Genomic DNA, 17,866 nt, shown 5'->3' on the forward strand with positions numbered 1-17,866 from the left:
CAGCATTGCCCTTTTGGGATTTCGGGAAAAGTGGTCTAATTAACTATAAAAAACTCTCCCTTTTCCCTTTAAAACTTTGTATATTAATACGTGTCGGAAAGTGCAGTGTACCAGAGATCCATCTTTTACAGATCCCATGCCATTTTTAAGCTGTTGTCCTATTTCACCTATATACAAATGATATTGTTGAGTTTCTGTCATCACTAACTTATCGCGTCTCCAAGTTGGCCACAAAAAGAATTCTGTTTTATTGGATGCAGATGATCCTACAGTTATAGTCCAGAAAAAAATGGGTGTGAGGGTATTTTCTGAATATTGTTAAAAAGAAGGTAATGGTGTTTTCTAAATGATACACACACCTTCCCCAAATGGTATTTAGATGAGCAGCTTATTGAACAAGTAACAGTTTTTAACTATTTGGGAAGAGATTTTCAACCTTCTGAACAGATCAACAAGAATATTGGCTTAGAAGAAGCTATTCAAATTCTTCTGCTTTTTTTAAAAAAAAACAAACCCCAAACAAAAGGCCATAACTTTATTTCTGCAGTACTTGGCTAAACCTTGAGCTCAGTTACTTTATGGGATTCCGATGCTAATTTAAACCCTCTGGATGTTGTGCAGTGTAAATTCCTTTGACACGTTTCCACTGCACCAGGTTGGGTCTCAAATGTCACTTTGCAACGTTTGAGCTTCCATTCTCACACAGGCCTGGATGAGGCCATTGGCTTGGTTCGTTTCGTTCCGCTGGATTCCCTTGAAAGCAAGCTGAATGAAAGCCATCGATTTAAGGTTATGCACATTTGACTTTTCAACCACATCAGTTATTAAGTTTAGGTCCGAGCAGAGCATTAGAACGTATTGAGGCGACGCCAGTTTGATACTAGACCACAAAATAATCTTCCTGCAATGAGAAAATTGAGTCCCTGGTATGACTGCTTTGCAGATAGCCCTCTTGATAACAGTAGCATCTCATCTACGTGGGGCTGCCCTTGAGACTGACCCAGAAACTCCAGCGGGTGCTGAATGCTGCGGCGAGACTCCTTACGGGGTCCTCGCTGCAGGATCACATTCACCCGGTGCTATACCAGCTGCACTGGCTCCTGGTGGAGTACAGGATCAGATTTAAGGTGCTGGTTTTAACCTTTAAAGCCCTATACGGCCTAGGACCCTCGTACCTACGGGACCGCCTCTCCTGGTATGTCCCACAGAAGAATTTACGGTCTTCAAACAAAAACATCTTGGAGGTCTCGGGCCACAGGGAGGTTAGGCTGGCCTCAACCAGAGCCAGGGCTTTTTCGGCTGTGGCCCCGATCTGGTGGAACACTCTGCCACAAGAGACTAGGGCCCTGCGGGACTTGACATCTTTCCGCAGGGCCTGCAAGACCGAGCTGTTCCACCAGGCCTTTGGCCAGGGCACAGCCTGACTCCCTCCTTTGGCAATCTTCACAGAACTCTAGCCCAATGGTTGCCATCAATTTGATTTGAATTAATTTTATAATGAAATGATTTTAGAATGTTGTATTATTTTATTGTTGTTAGCTGCCCTGAGCCCGGCTTCGGCTGGGGAGGGCGGGATATAAATAATTTTTTTTATTATTATTATTATCTGCAGGATCTAACATATCCAAAGAACAGAAGAGCCTTCTTGAGTTCACAACTGGACGTGCTTCCTTCAGCAACAGTACTTGAGGGTTGTTTTAAGACAAGCAAAGGCAAACGTGGCCCTCCAGATGTTTTGGGACTACAACTCCCATCATCCCTGACCACTGGTCCTGTTAGCTAGGGATGATGGGAGTTGCAGTCCCAAAACATCTGGAGGGCCGAGTTTGCCTGCGCCTGTTTTAAGAGAATCCTTTCACAAAGTTGGATATAGAGTTTTCCACTTCCTCCAGGTCTTGCTACCCAAAAATACAAATAAAAAAAATGCTATATTTTCTAACCTCGAAAGCAACTTCCTGGCTTGGGGTTAGGTCCACAGGCTCTCTTCCTCCTAGGAAAGGAGCATCGCCTGAGAGGAGTCCTTAGCCACAGATGGAAGGAGTCATTTTGCATTGATTTCCTTCACAGAACTACAATTCCCAGAGTTCCCTGGTGCGTGGATGCGGCCGTAATGTGGAAAGTTGGTCAGGATCAGTGCCCGTTTACCAGATACAGTGGACGCTTGGGTTGCAAACGTGATCCGTGTGGGATGCACGTTCGCAACCCGCGTCTGTGCACACGTGGGTTGCGATTCGGCGCTTATGCGCAAAGTGCAATTTAGCGCTAATGCGCATGCGCGACCGCCAAAATCCAGAAGTAACCTGTTCCGGTACTTCTGGGTTTCGGCGGTCCGCAACCCGAAAAAACGCAACCTGAAGCGGTAGTAACCCAAGGTATGACTGTAGGCCGATTAGGCACTGGCCTGTGGGCTCCACGCCTCCCCCCCCCCCACAATAATATTTATTATTTTCCATACATAAGCATAACAGAAGAAAAAGTTAACAATACTAAAGGAAAAAGAATGAAACGGAAAAAAGAAAAAGAAGAAAGGATATAAAACATAAAATACATCAAATCACCACATAAACTAAAACTTAATTAATTAAAATCCATCTTCATAAACATATTACTTGACTTCCTCAAATCTCTTCCATCTGAGTTTCTTAGTAATTATATATAGCAGTTTCCAATATCATTATTTCATAAAACCATATCACAGTCATAATCATATTTCCTAACTTTTCTTGTCGTACATTTTCTTATTTATTTATTTAATCCCAATTTAATCCTAGGCCTAATTGATTCTTTCAAGTGATTACATAGCTTTCATATTACAATATTTATTCAAATAGTCTTTAAATTTCTTCCAGTCTCCTTGGTGTTCCTCTTCTTTCTGGTCGCGGATTCTCCCCCCTTTTAGGGGGCGCTGGGACAACGGATCAAAATAATAATCAATTTTGAAATACTGATCTTGAAAGAAAGTGTCAATCAAGCTTTCTTCTCTCCTAAAATTTGTGAGGGGATCCCCCAAGATTTTGACCGCCTAGGGGCCTCCGCAGGGTTTAATCCGGCACCGGTTGGGATTCTGCTAGCCATTTACGACAGAAGAGCAACGCTCGGGTTGTGCCAGGAGTCAGCAGTCTGGAAGCATCCTTAGCAATGCTGAAATTCACATTTCAGGGTGTGTGTTGTTGTTTTTTTAAAAAAAGGCTAAGAACATGTTTAGACAGCATATTATGGCTCCGCGTCATACAGCCACATCCGAAGAGCAGGAAATGTAATGGAGGAAAATATATTCCTATCTCCATTTTTTTCGGCACTTTGACTCCCTTTGTGAGACTTGCTAGATCACAAAGGCAGGACTAGGAGGTCCCGTATTTAGAGAGTATTATGTGCCTTTCCTTCCTCAGGTAACTTGCCTTTCTGTTTGCCCCTCCTGTAAAAGGTTCTGAAATCTCCAGCGGCTGTAATTTTCTAAGTTCTCCTGCAAGTGGTAATTTTCTACTTTTAGCCCTTTGTCTGTTTTTAGAGTCAGCCGATCTCTCCCTTTCGGTCATAGGCGCAAATTCTTTTTCTGGTCTGGACAGTTGAGTTTGACCTTATGGTTTCTAAACTCATCTATCCTGGAGCATGGCGAAGCCTCGGGAGAGCTCATCTTTCCCAGAACCTGTCATGTCTTGAATTAATTTTATAACGAATGATTTTAGAGTGTTGCGTTGTGTTGTACTGTTGTACTGTTTTATTGTTGTTAGCCGCCCTGAGCCCGGCTTCGGCTGGGGAGGGCGGGATATAAATTATTATTATTATTATTATTATTATTATTATTATTATCATCATCATTTTGTTTTTGGGGGTGCTGACACCACTGCCTCCTTTTGTACCTGCAAGGAAAGGGATCTTGAGAGTGAATGATTAAAAAAATAAATCCATATGGCATACCCTCCCAAGATTTCTCCAATGAAAATAGGGATGTACTATTCAACAACAACAACAGTACCCCTTCCATCTGACTAGGTTGCCCCAGTCACTCTGGGTAGCTTCCAGCCTATATAAAAACATAATAAAACATTGAACATTAAAAAAAGCTTCCCTGTAATGTTGTGTAGTTACTTATCTCCTTGGCTTGGTGGGTCATATAACTACATACACTCCAGGGTGGATAAAAATCAAGGATTTAAAAACAAACAAAAAACCCCCAGATTTTTAAATTTTAAATCGGATTTTTAAAAATTTAAATCAGATTTTTTTATTTAAATCGGATTTTTAAAATAAAATGCTTTTGGATAAAAAATCTTTCTAATGGTAGTTTTCTATTTAAGTTACATTATAGTCCAAAGGCTATTCATCGGGAAATAAGGATTTGTTTTAAGCTTTTCATGTGTGCTAAAACTCAGTATAAGGTTGTGTTGTTGTTTTTAAAAAAATCGTTTAACCACATTAGTTAACAAACATGGATACATAGGCTATAATGTTATTGTTTTAGTTAAATAAATTGTTTAAATTGTTATTAAGGAAATGATTATTATTCTCCTTCCAGTAATGTACAGCAGAAATATAAACAATAATTTCATAATTACCCGTCTTTGTCTTTCTAATAGTATAACCAAATCAGTGAATTTTTTATATAACTGTAAAAACAACTCTGAAAATTTATCATTCCAAAACTGAAACCTTCTTCTGGTTGTAAATATTAAGATTATACCCGCAAGAAAGAGTCTTTCTGTAAAAAAGTGATTTAGATCAAGTCTTACTGACTAGTGATTTAAATCAAGTCTTTAAAAGGTAAAGGTAAAGGACCCTTGACAGTTAAGTCCAATAGCGGACGACTCTGGGGTTGTGGTGCTCATCTCGCTTTAGAGGCTGAGGGAGCTGGCGTTTGTCCACAGACAGTTTTTCTGGCGAACCAGAGCAGCGCACGGAAACGCCGTTTACCTTCCCGCCGGAGCGGTACCTATTTATCTACTTACACTTTGACGTGCTTTTGAACTGCTAGGTTGGCAGGAGCTGGGACCGAGCAACAGGAGCTCACCCCGTCACGGGGATTCGAACCACCGACCTTCTGATCGGCAAGCCTTTGAGGCTCAGTGGTTTAGACCACAGCGACTAGTAATTTAAATTGTGATTTAAATAGATTTGATTTAAATCAAATCCACCCTGATACCCTCCAACATTTCTCTGAGGAAAATAGGGATGTCCTAAGAAAAAGCGGGATATTCTGGGATCAAATCATAAACTGCTTCTGTAAATTTGGGGCTGTTCCTGGGAAATAGGGACTCTTGGAGGGTTTGAGATGGTTGTATCTTGTGGTGTTAGTATGGCTTCCATCAGCAGGACATGGAAGCAATCGATTTCTGGCGATTCCCTGTGGAGGGTTCCCCAACCCTTTGGAGCAGAATTATGGAATGGAGGGAGCTACAGGAGGAAAACCAGTTCCCCTCACATTCTGCTGACGGAAGGGTTACGGTCATCGGAACAGCACATTGTATAGAATCTAGAAGCAACATCTCATCAGCTGGAAACCTTGCCCTTAAGCCAGAAACATGGCTAAAGCCTGACTCCAGCTATGGCCTGTGTCTTGTGAGAAACTTTGCTAAAGAGATTGGCTTGGTGCGAGAAGGTAATTGCAGGTTTTAATAACCGTTTGGGGTTTTAAGCAAAGCAGCAAGTAAAATGCGGTTCTGCAAGAATGCATATTTTCATAGTCAGAGGTGGTTGTATACAGTACTACTCCGGTTGGCTGCCCCTGCCATCTGGGAAACTACCTCATACTTGATTCCTGCAGAGCTGTTTGCTACCAATATGGGGCTATTGAAAGCAGATCCCACCAGATCTGGGCACTATTCCACATTATGCCTGCTCTAACTCATGTTTTCATTTCATTTCATGCATTTGTTTATTAAATGTGTATACCAATCTTACTCCAAAGTTCACAGGGGAACATAAAATTACAAAATAAGAACACAAAATACAGTACAGTGGTACCTCTGGATGTGAACGGGATCCGTTCCGGAGCCCCATTCGCATCCTGAGTAGAACGTAACACTTGACTGGTGCGTAAAGGTACAGTGGTACCTCGCAAGACGAATGCCTCGCAAGACGAAAAACGCGCAAGACGAAAGAGTTTTTCGTTTTTTGAGTTGCTTCGCAAGACGAATTTCCCTATGGGCTTGCTTCGCAAGATGAAAACGTCTTGCGAGTTTGTTTCCTTTTTCTTAAAACCGTTAATACCCAGGGTAACCGTGCTTCGCAAGACGAAAAATTCGCAAGACGAAAAAACTCGCAGAACGAATTAATTTCGTCTTGCGAGGCACCACTGTACGTTATGAAGGCCCCAGGTGAGCCTCTCTGGGGAGAGCATGCTGCAAACGGAGAGCCACTGCAGAAAAGGCCCTTTCTCATGTTGTCACCCTCCGGACTTCTCATGGAGGAGGCACACAGAGAAGGGCCTCAGATGATTATCATTGCAGGGTCCAGGTCGGTTCATATGGGGGAGAGGCGACCCTTGAGATATTGCAGTCCTGAGTCTTTTAAAGCTTTGTAGGTCAAAACCAGCGCTTTGATTTGGGCTCATAAACTTAATTGTTGGCTAGTGCAGTAAGGCCAGGATCAGTTTAATAGGTTCAAACTGACTTGCCTTGGTGAGCAACCTGGCCTCTGAATTAGTGGGTTGTGAGGATGGTCCTGTCTGTGACAGGGAGTTGCTAACATGGAGGGTTTTTTTATACACTGGTACCTCGGGTTAAGAACTTAATTCGTTCCAGAGGTCCGTTCTTAACTTGAAACTGTTCTTAACCTGAAGCACCACTTTAGCTAATGGGGCCTCCTGCTGCCGCTGTGCCACCGCTGCACGATTTCTGTTCTCATCTTGAAGCAAAGTTCTTAACCCGAGGTAATATTTCTGGGTTAGCGGAGTCTATAACCTGAAGCGTATGTAACCTGAAGCATATGTAACCCAAGGTACCACTGTATATAAAAAGTATACAGTGGACGCTCGGGTTGCGAACGTGATCCATGCGGGATGCACGTTTGCAACCCGCAGTGGCGCGTCTGTGCATGCGCGGCTTGCGATTCGGCACTTATGCGCAAAGCGTGATTTAGCGTTTCTGCACATGTGCGACCGCCGAAACCCGGAAGTAACCCGTTCCGGTACTTCTGGGTTTCGGCAGGTCCATAATTCGAAAAAACGCAACCTGAAGCGTCTGTAACCTGAGGTATGACTGTATTTTGTTTTAATTTTCACAGACTCTGGGATATTCCTCATCTATAGCAGTGGTCTTCAAGGCTGCTTGGAGACTAAGGACTCTCTAGTGAAAATTTCCAAGAGTTGCAACACCAGCCTCCCAGCCCAGAAGTGGAAATGGGTTTCCCGGAACCGGCTTTTCAACATTGGGGCTATGCAATGCTTGGGGGTCTCCTGGAAGTCTTCAAACTCCAGCGCAACAGCCCAGGCACTAGGCACCTATGAGTGTGACCGGGAATCTGTCAACATGCGGTGGAACTGCCGGAGCCTAGGTGACCAGCTTTCCCAGTATTTGAGCTCCAGGTTGGGGAACTGGTCACTGACACCATCGGAGAGGGGCGATCAGGCACGAGGAGGCCAGTGGAAGATCTATGGCCACGATGAAGATTTGTGCTCCAGGCCGTATTCGGGTAAAGCCTCTAGTAGAGGATTGAAACTTTTCTTTCTCATTCTTTGCTGTTACTGGTAGCACAGTGGTACCTTGGTAGTCGAACGGATTGACTCCAAAACAAATCGGCTCCCGAATCCTGCAAACCCAGATGTGAGTGTTCTGGTTTGCGAACATTTTTCAGAAGCCAAACGTCCAACACAGCTTCCAATTGAGTGCAGGAAGCTCCTGCAGCCAATCGGAGGCCGCGCCTTGGTTTGCGAACGTTTTCTGAAGTCAAACGGACTCCTGGAACGGATTTAATTCGAGAACCAAGGTACCACTGTATGTGTTTCACGGGTTTGCTGTGCGAATTCAGAAGGCGGGTCTCTCAACTGCACCAGTGCTGGGTCTAGCAAAGCAGAAGTGGTTCCTTCTACGTTCCGCACTGAGTTGTAAGAGTTTTCAGAGCTTAGGATTGCTCTGCAAATCATAGTTGAGTGGAGAGTCAGCAATCGTAAAATTTCCAACTGTTTGTAAAAGCCAAGGCAAACGGGAAAATGGTGCTGTGTTTCTGAAAGATGGGTCCTTGATTCTTTGCCTCTCTTCCGTGATGCTCGCTGCGTTCCCACCATATTTTAACTGTCTCTCATGAGTTTCATTTTGCCAAAGTCTGGGCTGTCGCCAAAGCCACCAACCACCATTCAGTCTAAATAATGCTTAAGTTCAAACATCAGCCTCAGTTTGCATTGGAAACAGCTGCATAGTGAAATTGTGGTTTAAATTGCTTTAGTTTGAATCCAGGTTAAGTTGGTTGCCTTCTGGCTGTTTCCACACTGGGCCCCTGCTGTGAAATAGCTGCGCGTTTACTCACTTTCAACGAGGTATCTGCAAAACATCTTAACAAAGCACCCCCCACTTTATCTTTTCATAAACCCCTTGAGGCTTTTTTTTTTTGCCCCCCACAATCAAGCAGTGTACAAATCTTATAAAATAAAATAAACATGTTTGCAGTTGATATTTTGTTTTTATTCATAGCTCAAAAATTCTGAGTTTTATAGCCCAATAGAACAGTTGTACATTTTCTCCAGGTTTAGATGATCCATTTCATTACAATTTTGGCTGTTTTGGGACTACAACTCCCATCATCCCTAGCTAACAGGACCAGCGGTCAGGGATGATGGGAACTGTAGTCCCCAAAACAGCTCGCAGGCCAAGTTTGGCCATGCCTGGGTTAGATCATATGGCCTTTGGAGATTGCTCAGCTGTTTTGTCGATTGCGTTCTAACCATTTCCTTCTCTAGGGTCTAGCTCTCCTCCGAATCAGCTGTGTCACAATAACCCTTCCATTTACCTAAATAATACTACCTTTAAATCTGGTTTCCCCCACCGCCAAAAAAAGAGACTGCAGTTGAAGGCAACTGTGATTGGTAGTGAGGCAGGCGGAGAGAGTTTGTAATCCTTTATCCTCACACAGTAGGGACGCGGGTGGCCTAGGACTTGCCGATCAGAAGGTCAGCGGTTCGAATCCCCGTGACGGGGTGAGCTCCTGTTGCTCAGTCCCAGCTCCTGCCAACCTAGCAGTTTGAAAGCACGCCAATGTGCAAGTAGATAAATAGGTACCGCTCCAGCGGGAAGGTAAACGGCGTTTCCATGTGCTGCTCTGGTTCGCCAGAAGCGGCTTAGTCATGCTGGCCACATGACCCAGAAGCTGTACGCCGGCTCCCTCGGCCGATAAAGCGAGATGAGCGCCGCAACCTGAGTCGGCCACGACTGGACCTAATGGTCAGGGGTCCCTTTGCCTTTTTTATCCTCAGACAATGGTCGCAAAGCAGATTCTCTCTCCCTTAACTTACAAGGCTGGGGAAAGAGAGATTGCCCATTTTGCTTCAGAGTATTAGAGTGGCTATTCCACTTCCAGCTTAAAGCAGAACAACGATTCCGTGCTGCTAAATTGTCCCCGTCTGGGAGCACCCTTTGATTTCCAGCGAGGAAAGTTAGCCATGACTAACGAAGGTTCCATTAAGGGGACGCGGGTGGCGCTGTGGGTTAAACCACAGAGCCTAGGACTTGCTGATCAGAATGTCGGTGGTTCGAATCCCCGCAATGGGATGAGCGCCCATTGCTCGGTCCCTGCTCCTGCAGTTCAAAAGCACGCCAAAGTGCAAGTAGATAAATAGGTACCACTCCGGCGGGAAGGTAAACGGCGTTTCCGTGCGCTGCTCTGGTTTGCCAGAAGCGGCTTAGTCATGCTGGCCACATGACCCGGAAGCTGTACGCCGGCTCCCTCGGCCAATAGAGTGAGAGGAGCGCCGCAACCCCAGAGTCGGCCACGACCTGGACCTAACGGTCAGGGGTCCCTTTACCTTTTTAACGAAGGTTCCACTAAAATGAGCGCAGGATTAAAATTCAGCTAATTTAGCCTCTTTCACCAAACCTATGTTTGTTCTAAATTGCAGCATAAAACTGCTCTGTGATGTGGCACTGAACTGTTCTGCGAAAGGTTGCTTTTCTATTTCTCAAGGCAGAGGTACATAGGCAGGTACCTGATAGAATCTAAGGAGCCAGATGGAGGACCAAATTTCCAGAGGACCAGGAGGAGTCTGGCTTTCCAGTGCTCTTTAACCTTTCTTCAAAATAAGTGCATGACAAAAATGCCATTTTTGTTTAATTTGAGTAATTTATTTACTTCACGGAACTGAGCTGTTCTTTGGCAGAAAATTTGGGCTATGTTGATGCAGACTTTTTTGGGAGAGAAAAAATACCTGAGTACATATACATGTATTGCAAGGTGACCAAATGAACAAGAAACTCAGAACTTGGACCAGAGAGCGGTTTACGAATATGAATAGAGTCGTAGCCCAAAATTCATAAGTCAAGTCAGTGTGTCTTTCTGAAAGGACAAATGAGCTCACAGAGGGCAAATCCTCACCACCTCTGCGTTGTTGATATATTAAGAGAGGAAGGGGGGAATCGCATTTCAAAGAAGTTCTTGTTTTGCTTTGCCTCTTCCCGGTCGCTTTTGATGTGCTAACTTTTCAGACAATGCCAAACCCCAAAACCTTGCGATCCAATTCTGGATTGAATAGTCGGGAAGACCTTTTTTAAGTGTCTCCTATTTTTGCCGCAGTAAACAGACTAAACCTTTTGCTTTGGGAATTAAGCCCAACGCATGTACATTTCCAAACCCTGTGAGAGATCAGTTTCCCTGCTGATTATTTAGGGGCTCAGATGCAAATGGTCTTATTTGATGTCTTTGCCTTTTGCTAGTTTGATGACCTTGAAGCTTTTCCAGCCAGCTGTGCTTCAGTCAGCATCCTACCATTAACAAACAAGCCCTGTGTTCTGAAGAACCCGCTTGATGCAGAATTTTTATGTTTGTTTTGGTAGCGCAGTTCGCGCATACTCTTGGTGCATGTGGAAAAAATTTCATCATGTGCTCAGTGGAGCAGCTCGACAGCCCAAATATGTGCTGGATTAATTTGAAGTCAGGCAGGGTATGCTGTGAGGGCACAGCTAGCCGGAGGAGTTGTGGAATGGCGTGTTGAATGTTAACTTAGGGCTGCAAGAACATACAGGTAAAACTCGGAAAATTAGAATATTGTGGAAAAGTTCATTTATTTCAGTAATTCAACTTAAAAGGTGAAACTAATATAGGAGATAGACTCATGACATGCAAAGCGAGATATGTCAAGCCTTTATTTGTTATAATTGTGATGATCATGGCGTACAGCTGATGAAAAGCCCAAATTAACAATCTCAGAAAATTAGAATTTTAAACGAAATCAGCAAAACAAGGACTGCAAATAGAGCAATATTGGGCCTCTGAGAAGTAGAAGCAGGCATATGTACTCAGTACTTGGTTTGGGCCCCTTTTGCATCAATTACTGCCTCAATGCGGCGTGGCATGGATGTGATCAGCCTGTGGCACTGCTGAGGTGTTATGGAAGACCAGGATGCCTCAATAGCAGTCTTCAGCTCTTCTGCATTGCTCGGTCTCATGTCTCTCATCTTTCTCTTGGCTTGGCAATGCCCCATAGATTCTCTATGGGGTTCAGGTCAGGCGAGTTTGCTGGCCAATCAAGCACAGTAATTCCATGGGCAGTGAACCAGGTTTTGGTACTTTGGGCAGTGGGGGCAGGTGCCAAAGTCCTGCTGGAAAATGAAGTCAGCATCCCCATAAAGCTCGTCTGCGGAAGGAAGCATGAAGTGCTCTAAAATCTCCTGGTAGACGGCTGCGTTGACCCTGGACTTAATGAAGCACAGTGGACCAACACCAGCTGATGACATGGCTCCCCAAATCAACACAGACTGTGGAAACTTCACACTGGACTTCAAGCATCTGGCATTGTGTGCCTCCCCATTCTTCCTCCAGACTCTGGGTCCTTGGTTTCCAAATGAGATGCAAAAGCTGCTCTCACCAGAAAAGAGATTAGTCAAGAGACAGATGAGAGACATGAGACCCAGCAATACAGAAGAGCTTCTCCATGATATTCTAATTTTCCGAGTTTCACCTGTAGGTTGCCAAGGCCTTTGGGGTTAAATGATAAGCAGTCACTCTCTCTCCATATCAAAGAAGGACTCTCCATAGGAGCTCTTTCTCTCTCTGTGTTTTATCTCTCTCTTCTCTTCCTCCAGAAATTTACACCATTCAAGGCAACTCTCACGGGAAGCCCTGTACTATCCCCTTCAAGTACGACAGCCAGTGGTTCTATGACTGCACCAGCATGGGGCGTGGAGATGGTCACCTCTGGTGTGCCACCACACAGGATTACGGCAAAGATGAAAGATGGGGGTTCTGCCCCATTAAGAGTAAGCTGCTTCTGTGGGGTGGGAAATCACGGGCACTGATGGGCCAAACCACAGGAGTGAACAGATGGTTGTGCCAACTGTTGAACCGAAAAACAGTCCTCCTTTCTTAAGGCACCATGGGAGGTTTCCTTCTGCCTTCTAAGCCTCCAGGGTTTTGGTTTCCAAAAAACTACCCTTCTGTAAGTGCCCTGTTCAAAAACACATTCCCTGAGTGGTTGCACTGTTTTCTGTGATTCAGTCTTCCCCCTCAAGAGTTGGAGTATTGATGAATATTCCATGCTGGTGTCCAGGGACAAGGGACTAAAACAAGTAGCGTTCGCTGTAAATAGATAAGATAGGCATGCAAGAGCTGCAGAAGCTGTAGTAGTGTATAGAACAGGCTTCCTCAGCCTTGGCCCTCCAGATGTTTTAGGCCTACAACTCCCATGATCCCTAGCTAGCAGGACCAGTGGTCAGGGGTGATGGGAATTGTAGTCTCAAAACATCTGGAGGGCCGAGGTTGAGGAAGTCTGGTATAGAAGGACACCAATGATCGGTCTCTTTCCTGTATCGTGACAAAGGGTAAACAATATACGCATTAATTTGAGACTGTCCTTTACCCTCAGGGCTCAAAGTGAGTTAAATGTCTTGCAACTGTATATAAAATAAAACAGACATTGAATAGGTGCTTCCCAGAGTGCTCAGTTTGAAAGATAAGGAAGGAGTGCAAGCCTATAGAAGGCCGTATCGCCATTCCCAAACTGCTGTCCCATCTTCTCTTATTCCTGCTACAGTGGTACCTCGGGTTACATTTGCTTCAGGTTACAGACTCCGCTAACCCAGAAATAGTACCTCAGCTTAAGAGCTTTGCTTCAGGATGAGAACAGAAATCGTGCTCCAGTGGCGCAGTGGCAGTGGGAGGCCCCATTAGCTAAATTGGTGCTTCAGGTTAAGAAAAGTTTCAGGTTAAGAACGGACCTCCGGAACAAATTAAGTATGTAACCAGAGGTACCACTGTATAAAGTACAGTGGTACCTCTGGTTGCAAACGGGATCCGTTCCAGAGGCCCGTTCGCAACCTGAAAGGAACACAACCCGCATCTGTGTGTGTGCAGGTCACGATTCGTCGCTTCTGCGCATGCGCGTAATGTCATTTAGCGTGTCTGCACATGTGCGAGCGGTGAAAGCCGGAAGTAACCCGGACGCAACCTGAAAACGCTCAACCTGAAGCAAACGCAACATGAGGTATGACTGTATAAGGTATAGTCACTGCCTTCTCTCCTCTGCCCGCACCTCACAGGACCCTGTCACAGAACACAGAGGCTGGAAAAAGCCTTCCCTAAAACTCTGGAAAAGTTATTCTTTGAAGGAGAACTATCTGAAAATGAATCACAGATGGTATTTAACTCTGAGTAGGTTTTTTAGGATGTGTAAGACTGATCAGATAAGTGCTGGAAGTGTAAAGAGGCGGAGGGAATGGTCTTTCATATGTGGTGGACGTGTTAAAGGGTAAAAGAATATTGGGAAATGAACCGTAATGAATTGAAAAAAATGTTTAAAAGTACTCCCCCCCCAAAAAAAACAGAGTCCTTTCTGTTGGGGATAATTCAGACTGAAATTCCCAGGTGTCAAAAAAGGTTATTTATGTATGCCACTATTGCGGCCCGTGTTTTGTTAGCCCAAAAATGGAAAATGAGCAAGGTCCCAACCAAAGACATTCTAATGGCAACTAGAGTTGACAGAATATGCACAACTCGCAGACTTAACATATAGAATAAGAGAACAAGAGGGTCAAAAGTTTAAAGAAGATTGGAAACCGTTTATTGAATATATGGGAAATAATTGTGTACAGCTGAAAACGTTGGCAGCATTAAGATAAATTCAGCAGTATAAATAAGTGATGGTGGGTGTAATAATGGAATACAGAATGATATAGTTTCTGTAAAATATGCAGGGATTTATGATATGTAAGGGATGCGGGTGGCGCTGTGGGTTAAACCACAGAGCCTAGGACTTGCCGATCAGAAGGTTGGCAGTTCGAATCCCTGCGATGGGGTGAACTCCGATTGCTCGGTCCCTGCTCCTGCCCACCTAGCAGTTCGAAAACACGTCAAAGTGCAAGTAGATAAATAGGTACCACTCCGGCAGGAAGGTAAACGGCATTTCTGTGTGCTGCTGTGGTTCGCCAAAAGCGGCTTAGTCATGCTGGCCACATGACCCAGAAGCTGTACGCCGGCTCCATCAGCCAGTAAAGCGAGATGAGCACCGCAACCCCAGAGTCGGCCACGACTGGACCTAATGGTCAGGGTCCCTTTACCATTTACATTTATGATATGTAAAATGAACCATGGAAAGAGAAGAAGGGAAGTCATTGATATCTCAAGGGTGTAAAATGAGTATTTTAAATTGTAAAACAGAAATTTTAATAAAAATTGTGTGTGTGTATACACACACACACACACACACACACACACACACAGTGGTACCTCTGGTTACGTACTTAATTTGTTCCAGAGGTCCGTTCTTAACCTGAAACTGTTCTTAACCTGAAGCACCACTTTAGCTAATGGGGCCTCCCGCTGCCGCTGCGCCACCAGCACGCAATTTCTGTTCTCATCCTGAAGCTCTTAACCCGAGGTACTATTTCTGGGTTAGCGGAGTCTGTAACCTGAAGCGTATGTAACCTGAAGCATATGTAACCCGAGGTACCACTGTATATGTGTGTGTCTCCTTTCCACCTCCCATTCTGTTGTGGTCAGCAAAAGGGACAACTCCCCTTTGATGCTACCTACAGATGGCTGCCCACAGGGTATGGATAATGGTCACGTTGACTTGCAGTAGTAAATGCCCTTCTTTCTTTCTTTTTTGCCTGTCCTCTTAGGCGATGACTGCGATACATTTTGGGACAGGGACCAGCTCACCAACAGCTGCTACCAGTTCAACTTCCAGTCCACCCTGTCTTGGCAGGAGGCTGGGAAGAGCTGTGAGCAGCAAGGGGCCAGCCTCCTGAGCATCACTGAGGTCCACGAACAGACCTACATCAATGGTGAGCAATGGGCACAGGGAACTGAAGGAGTCCCTGCTGCCAAAAGTGTACACGGTTCCCTGATTGCCTTTCTCCTGACATGCACACCAGCAATAGGCCATTCCAGTCATGTTTGTTCTCCTGGTCTACTTCAGTGAGTGGGAACTCAGTTTGGGAAGGGGCTATACTGAGGACTGACTCTGGAAAAGTGGGCCAGTCACTATATAAGATATAATATTTTATTTATATCCCACCCTCCCCAGCCGAAGCCGGGTTCAGAGTGGCTAATATCAAATGTATAACACATTAACATAAAATCAGACAATCAATTAAAATACAAATATATGTGCAAATGTATTTCTGAACAGCGACAGGAGATTTGGAGTTGCAGTTCTGTGATCACTTGAGATTCTGCAGCGGATTTCATTTCATTTCATTTTTAATTTGTATACTGCCTTTCTGTCTTACAATGCTCAAGGTGGTTTACAAGCTGAAGAAAAAAAAATGTGCATCTTATAACAATCTAATGCAATACAAAAATATGATAATAAAGCATAACTTTAAAATAGGCAACCTACATCAAAAAAGTAACAGTCAACAATCATTAGAATAGTATAAAATAATATCAACATATAAAAGTTAAACAGAAATCCACTCAACAGTTACAATAGTATCTAAACTATAATCAATAAAACGGCAAGCCTCAGTACATAAAACAATACAATACACATTAAGAAGCAGAGGGTGGGGCAGGGCAGGTGGACGGAGGCCTTGCCTGATGGAGTCTCTCCCCTCACAGTCTCTCTAAAATAATAATAATAATAATTTATACCCCACCCTCCCTGGCTAGAGCCGGGCTCAGGGCGGCTAACACCAATAAAATTACAGTAAAAACATATTAGGAGGAAAAGGAAAAGCAAAGCAAAATTAAAATACAGGTTAAAATGCAATTTAAAATGCAGCCTTATTTTAAAAGTAGACGATAAATCAAGACGATAAGGGGAGGGAAACATAAGGGTCAGACTGAGTCCAAACCAAAGGACAGGCGGAACAGCTCTTCAGTACAGTCAAACCTTGGATACCGAAGGCCTCCATTTTGGAACGTTTCGACTCCCAAACACCGAAAACCTAGAAGTAAATGCTCTGGTTTTCGAATGTTTTTTGGAAGCCGCGCCTCGGTTGTCAAACATTTTGGAAGCTAAATGGGCTTCCGGAACGGATTATATTCGACAATCGAGGTTTGACTGTATTGTTGCAGAAATTCAGAATCTCTTCAGTATCGGAAGAAAAGGAAAGCTGGCGGGCTCTTGTTGCAAATGAGAGAGATAGGATCTGGGGAAAATCAGGCTGTGTTATGTGGTCAGCAGGGCAAGCGTCCAAGATTTAAGGAGGTCTCTGTGGCTGGAGGAAGTGGGGTCTAGGTTCTGTCAGGGACCAGGAAGTGCTTGCGTTGCTGGATGTGTCTTACGCTGAGAAGGTGGAGGATCTGACTGCCCTTTTCCTGTCTACACCAGGACTGCTAACGGGATATGGTTCCACACTGTGGATTGGGCTTAATGATCTGGACCTCAACGGGGGCTGGCAGTGGTCAGACAACTCACCTTTGAAGTTCCTTAACTGGGAGAGTGGTAAGTAAGAAAAATACCAAGAGGATGGGTGAATTATCCCACTGAATTGACAAATGAGCCACATGGCTGGCATGGGCTGTTGGTATTTGCTGGAGACTAATTTTATGCAGGTGGCGCTGTGGTCTAAACCACTGAGCCTCTTGGGCTTGCCGATCAGAAGGTCGGCGGTTCTAATCCCCGCGACGGGGTGAGCTCCCGTTGCTCGGTCCCAGCTCCTGCCAACCTAGCAGTTCGAAAGCACGCCAGTGCAAGTAGATAAATAGGTACCGCTCCGGCGGGAAGGTAAACGGTGTTTTCGTGCGCTGCTCTGGTTTTGCCAGAAGTGGCTTAGTCATGCTGGCCACATGACCCGGAAAAACGGTCTGCGGACAAACGCCGGCTCCCTCGGCCAATAAAGCGAGATGAGCACCGCAACCCGAGTCATTCACGACTGGACTTAACTGTCAGGGGTCCCTTTACCTTACCTTAGTGCTACTATATCACTTTTTGGAATACAAAGTGTTGTGACACTTCTGATACTGGTTTGGCCAAAGGTACCCCACAAATGTCAACCGTGAGCAGTCACTTGATCTTGGGTCACAGTTGGCAAATCAAGCTCTTCAGCTGTGCAGTATAAATTCTCTCCTGCCTTCAGTGATGCAGCTAGATAATTTAAAACCCCAGACTTAGTGACCTTTTTCCCTCTTCTTCTTCTTTTTTGCAGTGGGGGGCTTTTGACGCCCATGTGTATTGTGGGCAGTTGTGAAGCAAACAATTCACATTTCTCTTCTCCATCCCCTCCCAGCTCTCCTCCATACTTTAAAACTGCTTCTACGTTTCTGATAAATCAGAGCAAGA

The 17,866-nt window shown here is 44.7% G+C and overlaps 1 protein-coding gene across 1 annotated transcript in view; it reads left to right on the top strand.

The window, feature by feature from the left end:
• The window catches only part of MRC2 (mannose receptor C-type 2), an 80,162-nt gene that overhangs the window by 7,738 nt on the left and 54,558 nt on the right, over positions 1-17,866 (top strand). Inside the window, exons 2-5 of the mRNA XM_080976484.1 lie at positions 7,222-7,629; positions 12,225-12,398; positions 15,258-15,422; positions 16,916-17,029. Of these exons, the coding sequence (XP_080832610.1) occupies positions 7,222-7,629; positions 12,225-12,398; positions 15,258-15,422; positions 16,916-17,029 (861 nt within the window). The remainder of the gene's footprint in view (positions 1-7,221; positions 7,630-12,224; positions 12,399-15,257; positions 15,423-16,915; positions 17,030-17,866) is intronic.

This window comes from Podarcis pityusensis (genome assembly GCF_964106645.2).
Source record: "Podarcis pityusensis genome assembly, chromosome: 13".
Classification (NCBI taxonomy): Eukaryota; Metazoa; Chordata; class Lepidosauria; order Squamata; family Lacertidae; genus Podarcis; species Podarcis pityusensis.